This window comes from Microcaecilia unicolor, chromosome 9 (genome assembly GCF_901765095.1).
Source record: "Microcaecilia unicolor chromosome 9, aMicUni1.1, whole genome shotgun sequence".
Taxonomy (NCBI): Eukaryota; Metazoa; Chordata; class Amphibia; order Gymnophiona; family Siphonopidae; genus Microcaecilia; species Microcaecilia unicolor.
The window spans coordinates 220181438-220194881 of record NC_044039.1 but is presented as its reverse complement, the minus strand read 5'-3'; the positions used below and the strand labels follow the sequence as shown (position 1 = coordinate 220194881).

At 44.8% G+C, this 13444-nt stretch overlaps 1 protein-coding gene across 1 annotated transcript in view; it reads left to right on the top strand.

The window, feature by feature from the left end:
• The window catches only part of NRXN3 (neurexin 3), a 1814506-nt gene that overhangs the window by 624250 nt on the left and 1176812 nt on the right, over positions 1-13444 (top strand). The window contains 1 exon segment of the mRNA XM_030213725.1: positions 10243-10269. Within this exon segment, the coding sequence (XP_030069585.1) occupies positions 10243-10269 (27 nt within the window).

Here is a 13444-nt window from a genome sequence, read left to right as displayed (position 1 = left end):
TATTTTGACCTAGTCAGCTTAATAAAACATGCTGTCTGGCCCATCTTTTGATCATTCCCATCTCCATTAACCAATCTCTTGGCCCCACCACTCAGAACTGTCACAGTATCTATAGGGCTTCCGAGACCAAAAGCTCAAAGCAAGCACTTGACTTCTTTGCTGAAGACCTTCCTTCCCCACCAACAAGACTTGCTCAGGGATGAATGTGGGCGAATCCCATGTTCTGTTACCCTCCCTCCAAATAAGCCCAATTCAGAATATTGTTATAGCTGAAAGGAGCCCCCCAGAAACACTTACTGCTGAATATAGGTGAATCCCATGTCCTCCCCCTCCATTCTCTTCCCTTCCATGCCTAGTACTGAATGTGGGAATGGCTGGATCTCCTTTCAGTGACCCACTGAGTGCTGAAAGTGGGTGACTCATGTGACCTCCTCCCCCCCTCCTGAGTATGACCAGTACTGAATATGGCTATAGCTGGAAGCCCCCCCCCCCCACCCTCCCTCCTGAAAGTCCCCATGCTGAATGTGGCTGAAGCCACCTAGTGAAAGCTCAGGGTGCCACGGTCTCATTTGGGCCTAGTTTTCATGATGTTTGTAGAGTAAGCTCCTGGTTTGAAAACCAAGTAATTAAAACACCCCTCTGCAAACGTAGACTCAGCAGATTATCCGCTCCCAAGGAGCATTAAATGGAAGGAAGAAAGATGGAGCATGAGAGAAACCCAGCTGGAGTTGGGTCGTCCTTTGTGTGTGTGCAGTCGACTTGGCCTCTTTTTGCCGAGGGGACTGGCAGAGACACTGTGACAGTTTGAAGCGGGTGACGCCTTTGTCCTGTGTTTTGAAGCTCTTATGATTCTGTTTTGCTGCCTCTTTGTGCTGGTGAATGAGGCACTCCGTGTCTCTGTGTGTCTATCAGCTGGATGTTCTTTTGTTATTCTCTTTCTTCATTGTGCTGATGTGATTTCTTTTTTTCCTCTGAGCTCTTTCCATCAGCCATGTTAAGTCAAAAGATGGCACTCACTTCCCTTCAAAGGCCTGAAGCCTGCGGCCCGCACAGCAAACAGCCTTGAGAACACAATGTACAATGCCGCCTGCAGGGGGCAGCATATCCCAAGCACTAATTTTCATCCGTTTCCCCCCCCCCCCCCCCCCCCCCAAGGTGCAGGCAGGGCCAGCAAACTGAAACAAGATAGTAGTGGGGAAGGTGAAGGTCCCTTGAATGTCCATTGAGGTGCTAATCCCCTCTGTCTGGGTACTGGTGTAATACAGACAGAATCGCGCCTGCTGTGTTAGACTGCTCTGCTTTGCTTAAAAAAAAGAGAGAGAGAGAGAGAGACTATTGTCCACGTTCATGTCCCTTGATAAATCCTGGAATTCTTCTACCCTTCTCAGTACTCCAGAGGCCTGGCCTGCCTCCTCACTGTTATTGGGCTGATCATCCTCTTCCCCTCTTCCCCTCCCCCCCAACACACACCCTTTACCAATCTTGTCCCTGTCTTCCTCTTCCTTCTTCTCCCTCTCCCCTTATCCTTTTGGTCTTTACCTCTCCCTTATTCTGCTGTCTCCCTTTCCCAGAATGTATTCAACCTCCCCTTCCTCCTCCTCCTGTCCCACTCTGATCTCCTGGGAGATTAATCTCTTCATTCTGGAAATGAATCCTTGGTTCTTGAAGACAATATAGGACAACAAAATTTCTATCCCAGCACCTCCACCAAAACATAAAGGATCAAAGATGCAAAAATATGACAAAAGTCTCCCAAATTTCATCAAAATATGGCTAAACTGACAAAATGCACAGGGAAAGCGTGATTTGCCCAATATCAGGTAACTTTACTGCCGAGATTAGGATCCTATGACCTGAGCCCTGGGAGAGTCTCAGAACTTCACACTCATCACATGAAATGGCTCCACATGAGTTCCAGTATCACAAATGATATCACAGAACTCAGATCCTTATCCAAAAGGCACAGAACTGTTGTGTGTTCAGTTACTTGTAAAGTACTGCACAGCTCTAACAAGGGCACAGTACCTGTGAGGTACTAGACACAAGTATGGAATGCAATACTGAGTGCTGGAGTACTTGTGAAGTACTTACTGTACAACACATGTAGTGCTGCATGCTGGGGTACTTGTTAGGTACTAGACAGAACATTAGAGGTACAGAAGTATGTGCGGGAGTACTTGTGAAGTACTTACTGTACAGCACGTAGTTCTGCATGCTGGGGTACTTGTTAGGTACTAGACAGAACATGAGGGATACAGAAGAGTGTGCTGGAGTACTTGTGAAGTACTTACTGTACAACACATGTAGTGCTGCATGCTGGGGTACTTGTTAGGTACTAGACAGAACATTAGAGGTACAGAAGTATGTACTGGAGTACCTGTGAAGTACTTACTGTACAACACATGTAGTGCTGCATGCTGGGGTACTTGTTAGGTACTAGACAGAACATTAGAGGTACAGAAGTATGTGCTGGAGTACTTGTGAAGTACTTACTGTACAGCACGTAGTGCTGCATGCTGGGGTACTTGTTAGGTACTAGACAGAACATGAGGGATACAGAAGAGTGCTGGCGTACTTGTGAAGTACTTACTGTACAACACATGTAGTGCTGCATGCTGGGGTACTTGTTAGGTACTAGACAGAACATTAGAGGTACAGAAGTATGTGCTGGAGTACTTGTGAAGTACTTACTGTACAGCACGTAGTGCTGCATGCTGGGGTACTTGTTAGGTACTAGACAGAACATGAGGGATACAGAAGAGTGTGCTGGAGTACTTGTGAAGTACTTACTGTACAACACATGTAGTGCTGCATGCTGGGGTACTTGTTAGGTACTAGACAGAACATTAGAGGTACAGAAGTATGTGCTGGAGTATTTGTGAAGTACTTACTGTACAGCACGTAGTGCTGCATGCTGGGGTACTTGTTAGGTACTAGACAGAACATGAGGGATACAGAAGAGTGTGCTGGAGTACTTGTGAAGTACTTACTGTAGAACACATGTAGTGCTGCATGCTGGGGTACTTGTTAGGTACTAGACAGAACATTAGAGGTACAGAAGTATGTGCTGGAGTACTTGTGAAGTACTTACTGTACAGCACGTAGTGCTGCATGCTGGGGTACTTGTTAGGTACTAGACAGAACATTAGAGGTACAGAAGTATGTGCTGGAGTACTTGTGAAGTACTTACTGTACAACACATGTAGTGCTGCATGCTGGGGTACTTGTTAGGTACTAGACAGAACATTAGAGGTACAGAAGTATGTGCTGGAGTACTTGTGAAGTACTTACTGTACAACACATGTAGTGCTGCATGCTGGGGTACTTGTTAGGTACTAGACAGAACATTAGAGGTACAGAAGTATGTGCTGGAGTATTTGTGAAGTACTTACTGTACAGCACGTAGTGCTGCATGCTGGGGTACTTGTTAGGTACTAGACAGAACATGAGGGATACAGAAGAGTGTGCTGGAGTACTTGTGAAGTACTTACTGTACAACACATGTAGTGCTGCATGCTGGGGTACTTGTTAGGTACTAGACGGAACATTAGAGGTACAGAAGTATGTACTGGAGTACCTGTGAAGTACTTACTGTACAACACATGTAGTGCTGCATGCTGGGGTACTTGTTAGGTACTAGACAGAACATTAGAGGTACAGAAGTATGTGCTGGAGTACTTGTGAAGTACTTACTGTACAGCACGTAGTGCTGCATGCTGGGGTACTTGTTAGGTACTAGACAGAACATGAGGGATACAGAAGAGTGTGCTGGAGTACTTGTGAAGTACTTACTGTACAACACATGTAGTGCTGCATGCTGGGGTACTTGTTAGGTACTAGACAGAACATTAGAGGTACAGAAGTATGTGCTGGAGTACTTGTGAAGTACTTACTGTACAGCACGTAGTGCTGCATGCTGGGGTACTTGTTAGGTACTAGACAGAGCATGAGGGATACAGAAGAGTGTGCTGGAGTACTTGTGAAGTACTTACTGTACAACACATGTAGTGCTGCATGCTGGGGTACTTGTTAGGTACTAGACAGAACATTAGAGGTACAGAAGTATGTGCTGGAGTATTTGTGAAGTACTTACTGTACAGCACGTAGTGCTGCATGCTGGGGTACTTGTTAGGTACTAGACAGAACATGAGGGATACAGAAGAGTGTGCTGGAGTACTTGTGAAGTACTTACTGTACAACACATGTAGTGCTGCATGCTGGGGTACTTGTTAGGTACTAGACGGAACATTAGAGGTACAGAAGTATGTACTGGAGTACCTGTGAAGTACTTACTGTACAACACATGTAGTGCTGCATGCTGGGGTACTTGTTAGGTACTAGACAGAACATTAGAGGTACAGAAGTATGTGCTGGAGTACTTGTGAAGTACTTACTGTACAGCACGTAGTGCTGCATGCTGGGGTACTTGTTAGGTACTAGACAGAACATGAGGGATACAGAAGAGTGTGCTGGAGTACTTGTGAAGTACTTACTGTACAACACATGTAGTGCTGCATGCTGGGGTACTTGTTAGGTACTAGACAGAACATTAGAGGTACAGAAGTATGTGCTGGAGTACTTGTGAAGTACTTACTGTACAACACATGTAGTGCTGCATGCTGGGGTACTTGTTAGGTACTAGACAGAACATTAGAGGTACAGAAGTATGTGCTGGAGTACTTGTGAAGTACTTACTGTACAACACATGTAGTGCTGCATGCTGGGGTACTTGTTAGGTACTAGACAGAACATTAGAGGTACAGAAGTATGTGCTGGAGTACTTGTGAAGTACTTACTGTACAGCACATGTAGTGCTGCATGCTGGGGTACTTGTTAGGTACTAGACAGAACATGAGGGATACAGAAGAGTGTGCTGGAGTACTTGTGAAGTACTTACTGTACAACACATGTAGTGCTGCATGCTGGGGTACTTGTTAGGTACTAGACAGAACATTAGAGGTACAGAAGTATGTACTGGAGTACCTGTGAAGTACTTACTGTACAACACATGTAGTGCTGCATGCTGGGGTACTTGTTAGGTACTAGACAGAACATTAGAGGTACAGAAGTATGTGCTGGAGTACTTGTGAAGTACTTACTGTACAGCACGTAGTGCTGCATGCTGGGGTACTTGTTAGGTACTAGACAGAACATGAGGGATACAGAAGAGTGTGCTGGCGTACTTGTGAAGTACTTACTGTACAACACATGTAGTGCTGCATGCTGGGGTACTTGTTAGGTACTAGACAGAACATTAGAGGTACAGAAGTATGTGCTGGAGTACTTGTGAAGTACTTACTGTACAGCACGTAGTGCTGCATGCTGGGGTACTTGTTAGGTACTAGACAGAACATGAGGGATACAGAAGAGTGTGCTGGAGTACTTGTGAAGTACTTACTGTACAACACATGTAGTGCTGCATGCTGGGGTACTTGTTAGGTACTAGACAGAACATTAGAGGTACAGAAGTATGTGCTGGAGTACTTGTGAAGTACTTACTGTACAGCACGTAGTGCTGCATGCTGGGGTACTTGTTAGGTACTAGACAGAGCATGAGGGATACAGAAGAGTGTTGCTGGAGTACTTGTGAAGTACTTACTGTACAACACATGTAGTGCTGCATGCTGGGGTACTTGTTAGGTACTAGACAGAACATTAGAGGTACAGAAGTATGTGCTGGAGTATTTGTGAAGTACTTACTGTACAGCACGTAGTGCTGCATGCTGGGGTACTTGTTAGGTACTAGACAGAACATGAGGGATACAGAAGAGTGTGCTGGAGTACTTGTGAAGTACTTACTGTACAACACATGTAGTGCTGCATGCTGGGGGTACTTGTTAGGTACTAGACGGAACATTAGAGGTACAGAAGTATGTACTGGAGTACCTGTGAAGTACTTACTGTACAACACATGTAGTGCTGCATGCTGGGGTACTTGTTAGGTACTAGACAGAACATTAGAGGTACAGAAGTATGTGCTGGAGTACTTGTGAAGTACTTACTGTACAGCACGTAGTGCTGCATGCTGGGGTACTTGTTAGGTACTAGACAGAACATGAGGGATACAGAAGAGTGTGCTGGAGTACTTGTGAAGTACTTACTGTACAACACATGTAGTGCTGCATGCTGGGGTACTTGTTAGGTACTAGACAGAACATTAGAGGTACAGAAGTATGTGCTGGAGTACTTGTGAAGTACTTACTGTACAACACATGTAGTGCTGCATGCTGGGGTACTTGTTAGGTACTAGACAGAACATTAGAGGTACAGAAATATATACTGGAATACTTGTGAAGTACTTACTGTACAGCTCATGCAGGGCACAGTAGTACTGCATGCTGGGGTACTTGTTAGGTACTAGACAGAACATGAGGGATACAGAAGAGTGTGCTGGAGTACTTGTGAAGTACTTACATACAGCTCATGCAGGGCACAGTAGTGCTGCATGCTGGGGTACTTGTTAGGTACTTCATGGTATATGCAAGGCACATTTTTTTTTCTGAGATCTGTGCATAGTAACGGAGCTGAATTTGGTCTTATTGAGCTGCAGAGCAGGACCGCAGTGGCTGGCTGGTCACTTCAGCCAACTGGAGAAGAGAACTGAACTTAATTATATGTCAAACAGGAGTGTGGCAGAGCAGAGCCTATCCTGTTCATAATGTCACTGCTCCCTGCTGTTGGAAACAATTCATTCTGTTACTGTCACTGATACACTCAGCTTCCTCATTTCTGCTTGCACTCCATCCAAGTTATGTTCTCTTCACGCGAAAGTGCTTTCTTCGCGAGGAATATAAGGCACGGTCGGTGTCTACTAATGCAAGGCTGCATTTGGTCTCGCTGTCACAACACTTTAGGACAGTGATTTCACTAGACGTTTGCAGGCTGAACATTTCTTTCTTTCATTTTTTATTTTTTCTCTCAATGGGGTTTGTTTCATTTATTCAAAATGAAATGGGAATGGGGGGGGGGGCGGAGGGATTTCATATACTGCCTTTCTGTGGTCACAATCAAAGTGGTTTACATACAGGTACTTATTTGTATCTGGGGCAATGGAGGGTTAAATGACTTGCCCAGAGTCACAAAGAGCTACAGTGGGAATTGAACCCAGTTCCCCAAGATCAAAGTCTGCTGCACTTACCACTAGGCTACTCCTCCACTAGCAACTGTCCATGTAGAATGTCAAATAGTAGCAACAGAATCTCAAATAGTAGCAACATTCCATGTAGAATCTCAAATAGGGAAAGGAGACTTGATGGGACTCCTCCATTCCTTGGGATTCCACAGTCTTGCTATGTGGTTCTACATGAAATGTTGCTACTCTTTGAAATTGTGCATTGTTAAAGGGACTTGATATACTGCCTTTCTGTGGTTTTTCCAACTACATTCAAAGCAGTTTACATATTAGTAATGGAGGAGTGGCCTAGTGGTTAGAGTGGTGGACTTTGGTCCTGAGGAACTGAGTTTGATTCCCACCTCAGGCACAGGCAGCTCCTTGGGACTCTGGGCAAGTCACTTAACCCTCCATTGCCCCATGTAAGCCGCATTGAGCCTGCCATGAGTGGGAAAGCGCAGGGTACAAATGTAACAAAAATAAAATAGATACTATTGGAGATTCTATATAGAATGTTGCTACTATTGGAGATTCTACACGGAATGTTGCTACTCCACTAGCAACATTCCATGTAGTAGGCTGTGCAGGCTTCTGTTTCTGTGAGTCTGACGTCAGACATACGTGCAGGACGTCAGACTCACAGAAGCAGAAGCCTGCGTGGCCACATTGGTGATCTGCAAGGGCCGGTGATTTGCAAGGGCCGACTTCTACATGGAATGTGCTCATGGAATGTTGCTAGTGGAATAGCAACATTCCATGTAGAATCTCAAATAGTAGCAACAGTGGAGGAGTGGCCTAGTGGTTAGGTTGATGGTGGACTTTAGTCCTGAGGAATTGAGTTGGATTCCCACTTCAGGCACAGGCAGCTCCTTGTGACTCTGGGCAAGTCACTTAACCCTCCATTGCCCCATGTAAGCCACATTGAGCCTGCCATGAGTGGGAAAGCGCAGGATACAAATATAACAAAAAAAATTATACAGATGTACTTATTTGTAACTGGGCCAATGGAGGGTTACGTGACACTTACCACTAGACTACTCCTCCACTCCAATAAACAACAAAGATTTTTAAAAAAAAGGAAAGAAAATTCAAAAGGAAAGAAAAAATGTCCCGTCTGAACCTGCAGCAAAGTTTTTAAAAAAGAGCCCTCCCCAGCCCACACCACCCCATCTTCCATCACTCCTGCCTCTCCATTCCTGTTTGTTATATGTTGCCAGCTGACCAAAATGCCAGTGCCATTTTCTTATATATAAAATATTCACAGTAGTGGAGGCCTCGGGTCGGGGAGCACCATTTTGAAAAACAGGAGTGGTGGGATAGGAGTGATTCCTCCTGCCCCATAAGACTAGTAGGGTAAGAGGGGGGAACTGAGGAGTGGGTCCAGGAAGAAGATGGCCACAATTCTGGAAGAGTTTTAAAAAATTGAAAAAAAAAAGTTTATTTTCCATGGGACCCAAGGCTGGAGCTGGCCTTCTTCTAAAAATGAACTAAAATGACTTGTTTTTCTTTTGTTTCATTTTAAAATGAAATGAACATTTCATTAAAATTTCCTTTTCATTTCTAACAAAAACACATGCCTAGATTTTAGAAGATCTTGGGACCAGATGGGTGCCTTTTACTGACGTGTGGAACTGTAGTTTAGGGTTAGTTGTATCTGATCAAAGGTAGCTAAAATTCGAAAGCCTTTCACTCTGTCCCTCTTTCTCTCTTCTGCATGCGCGCAACCCCCCCAATGCAGGTCCCAGAAGGTGGGTTAACGGTGGTCCCTCACCATCTGCACTTTGCAGACACTTCCAGAAGGGATGTGGTGCCACTGTACGGCAATTGTACGATTGCTCCGAGGCTGATTGCTCCCACTTTTCTGTTGCGGTTGACGACACATGACAAACCTAATCGCACGAAACCAATCCCAGATTCTTCGAAGTGACCTCTCAAGGAGTGATGCACCTCCTGTACCAAGCCCCCCCCCCCCCTATTTATCAATCCATTGCCCCACGACTGTCCTTGTCATCACCACTACATCTTTCCATTTGCCCTTATTCCACTTGTGTTGTTAATTTCTGTAAATATTACTGCAGGGCAGGTCCCTCCCTGTGCTTAAATATACTCTGCAAATGCCACCTGTGTCCTCCCCCCTCCATGCACTGTCTGCCTGCCTTCTCCTTTGGTGCTCCAGCTGTTTAGCATCCCTGGAGGAGATAAGTACAGGCCTTCAGTCAGTGTGTGCTGGGCAGGCCAGGGACCTTTAAGGCAAAAAGCCAAAAAAACACTGGACAGATAAAGCCCTTGAAAATCCAAAACTGATTGAATCTGGAATGGGTGTCCGTGCACTTTAGCTGTTTGTAAGTGGCCATTTTATGATCTGTACACCAGAAATGAAGCCAGTGGGGCTGGAATTCGTTCAGAAAAACGAAATGAAAAGGGGTTATATAATTCTCAAGAGTTTGATGCAATTTCCAGCTTATCTCTAGGATTTTTGGATGATAGTTTTTCCATTTCAGTTGTCATTGAAATTTATGTGAGATTTTTTTTTTTAATTTTTAAATTGCATATCCAATGTTCGTAAACAGCTACGGTAGAAAACCTTTTTAATAAGGGATTTCGAAGCGTTTCTGCCGAGCTTCTCGTTTTTAATTGGCATGAACAAAAGTTTTTTTTGAAAAAACCAAAACAAGAAAACTATTTCCCCAACAACTTTTCAGTGACCAGATTATCTTTAAAATACCTTTAGTTAGATGTTTGTCCTCTGAAACATTTTTTCCCTTTCCCTCACCTTATATCTTGTTATACAAATCCCAGTAGATATGTGTGATGGAAGGTAAATTGGTCTTTGCCAGTGCACACGTGTGTACACACTTTCTTGCCCTCTGGCTGCGCCTTGTCTGGGCTGGAAATCTCAGGCTGTGTGTGGTGCTGCCTTAAGGTGCAACATGCAACCTGCAGTGTCTGCCCGGACCGGTCCGTTTTGTATCCCACCCTAGGCTCCGTAGAGAAGAGTCCGTGTATATAAAATGGCCACAGTCCTTGCGTGTGTCTGTCCCCGGAAGGGTGGACTATTGTTGATGGATGTCTGCAGCTGTAACCTTGAAGGATGCGATTTCATCTTTCATTTGTATTCTTCTCCCATCTAGACTGTATCAGGATAAACTGTAATTCCAGTAAGTTTTCCCTCAAATTTGCATTTTGTTATTTATAAACCAAAAATAGCTCTAATTTTCTTTGTTCTTTATAGGCTGCTTTTTTTTTCTTTTTGATGAAAATGTTGCTGTATAAGTTTTACCTTCTGTTATTTTTCCTGAAACGAAAAAACGTAAAGGTAGTGGGAGTCGTGTGTGGGAAGAGGAGTTCGATGAAGCCATGGACCTGTGGGAATGGGTTGCTCTGTGCCCTTGTAATTCTGGTGGTTCAGGGAAAGGAGAGGAAATTCTAGGGAGGGTGTCATGCGTATTTCCTTCAGCTTCTAAAATAATGCGACCGGATGGCTCCGTGTTGGAGGCTTCAGGCCCGGTTTTCCGCATTGCATGGAGGAGGGTGGTTCCACTGCTCTTGCAGAAACTGAAAAGCGATGAGTGCAAAGGGTTAAACCCAGGCCTGATTCAGGTTGTATTTTATGATTGAGAACCCATCAGCTCATCTCATTCTTAATGATGACGTATGGTTCTCCCTGCCATGGTCTAAATGGGTGAATCAGTGGTGACTGGACTATCTTATACTTAAGTTACTGAATGGAGGAAACCAAAGTGTTAAATGGAAGGGACACCTTCAAAACCTGGGATGTAGGGAGAACCTTGCTGAAGTTGTCTACAAGGATGGGTCAGGAGTGTCTGGGACTGGACCCTAAACCTGTTACCTGATTTTCTTGCAGAGATATGGTAGGAAATGCAGCAGCACAAACACTATGATTTCAATGGTTATTTTTCCTGTCCTCAGTGACTTGGCATTATTTTGTAACCCTGTTGGGTAATAGAAGGAGAGCACCAAGGGAAAAGGCCAGAAAGGGCTCAGGAGGCAGCATCTGCGGGGTACAGTGTAGAGAGTTGCACGGGGACAGAAATCGTACCCATCCCCGCCCATCCCTGCTGGAATTTTACCCGTCCCCATCTGTCCCCACTGCAATCTTACCCATCCCCACTCATCCCCGCAAGAATTTAACTCATCCCAACCCGTCCCCGCAAGAATTTAATGGTACATAAAAGAAAATTCCGGTCATTTCTCTCAGTATTTGAGCCAGAGCACTGCAGGCATGGAAGGAATGGAAGTTGAATCACTCTGGTGCGCACATGTAAGATTTGTCTCTGATTCATTGGCACTGTGTGCTGAGAGGTCGCCACATGCACGCGCCAGTAGGTCAGGTGACATCTGATGCTTGTACCTATGTTAGAGCTGAGATCTGAGCATCAACCCGGGAGCAAAGAGGATTAATAGTAACATAGTAAGTGACGGCAAATAAAGACCCAAATGGTCCATCCAGTCTGCCCAATAGTGACACTCATTATCAATTCATGATTAAATCAACAAGTGTGGCATTATATACTTGATTATGGTCTTTGGTGTTTCTGGGACATAGACCATACAAGTCTTTCTGCATTTGTGCTGTTAAAGCAAGGAGGAAGAGGAGGAGGAGGAGGAGGAGACAGCACTCAAAGAACTTGGTACTCGGTAGATGAGAGGCTGGTGCAGGTGCAGCTTACACTTCCACTGGAACCCCCGCAGGAACTGTTTCCGTCCCCGCAGGAACTGCTTCCGTCCTCGCGGGAATCCTGCGGGTTCTGCGGGATTCCCGCAAACCCCATTCCTGTGCAGGTCTCTAGTACATTGTTAAGAGGATCGTAGACAAGGCCTGATAGTGGCAATCTCTGCTCACAAAGACAGAGCTTACACTGTAGCTAAAGCATTTTTACAGCCACTCATAGGAATGGCAGGTACTACATAACTAGGACTAGCCAGGGCCACACAGGTACAGGTCCATATTTATTTATTGGAATTTATTAGCTGTCACCATGCCCTGTATCACACAGGTACACGTCCGTATGTTACATCCCACCATGCCCTATATCATACAGGTACAGGTCCATATTTATTTATTGGGATTTATTAACTGCCACCATGCCCTGTATCATAAAGGTACAGGTCCATATATCATTACATTACATTTGGGGCTTATATCCCGCTAACACCTTTTCAGTTCTAAGGGGTTTACAAACTTCTTATAGGGATATAAACATCAAAACGTTCCTCTGAGAAATTACAGTGGTTGCTTTGGAGATAGGCAGAAATCAAATTACAATGCATATTTCTTAAATAAGAACGTCGCCTTCGGCACCTAACCACTTTACCTCTGTCCAGGAAATCTAGATTGCCCCAACTTGACATTTCGTTCTTTAGATTGTAAGCTCCTTCGAGCAGGGACTGTCCTTCTTTGTTAAACTGTACAGCGCTGCGTAACCCTAGTAGCGCTCTAGAAATGTTAAGTAGTAGTAGTAGTAGTTTTTATCTTTTTTTCGGAACATGAGATAAGATTGTGTTGGAGAATACATTCCGATAATGTCTTTCCAACATCTGGCTGCTTGAATGGCAAGAGATTTGTCGAAGAGCACTAGTCTCTTCTTGCCCTTAGAAGAGGGGAAGTAAAAGGGACCCATAGTGTTCCTTTGCTGTCCTCATCTCAGTTTCCTGTCTGCCACCCTGTGACAGAAGAGTCATCAGAGCTTCCGAGTGTAGCGAGAGAGACGAGGTTGGAGATATAGGGAGTGGAGCTTCCCTTGGGATTCTTCATTTTAGGAAGTTTTCATCTGTGAAGAGCACTTTCACGGCTCATGAGAGAGGTGAGGGTAGAGATAGCCATGAGCCGCAGGCTTAAGGTAACCAGTATTGACGATGAGAAAGACTGAGTATTGCACTTTGGTCTTTTTTTGGGGGGGGGGGGAGGGAGGGTGGGATTTGCCATATGAATCACTTTGTACTGGGCTCATGTGATCCATCTTACATGGAACTTTCTAGTAACTCTATATTCTGAAAGAAACCCACCTCCTGCAGTGCTGCTGCCATTTCCCCGTTTCTGGAGGAAGCCTTCAGGCCAGGGTTTGCTGTCCTCTAGTCCATTTGGAATTGGCATTACAATTACCATTATTGATTGGAAAAGATATGGCAAAACCAGGGCTGTCCTAAAGCCTCCTCCAAGATCCAGGTCAGCTGGTAGGTCTGTACCTTCAGCCTAGGAGATTGTCCAGCCACCACTGATGAAGTCTGGTTTGTTTAAAAGCAAACAGAGCTGTGATGGGAGGTCCTATGGGAGATGAGAAAATAGCCAAGAATGCAGAAGGAGAGCTTGGA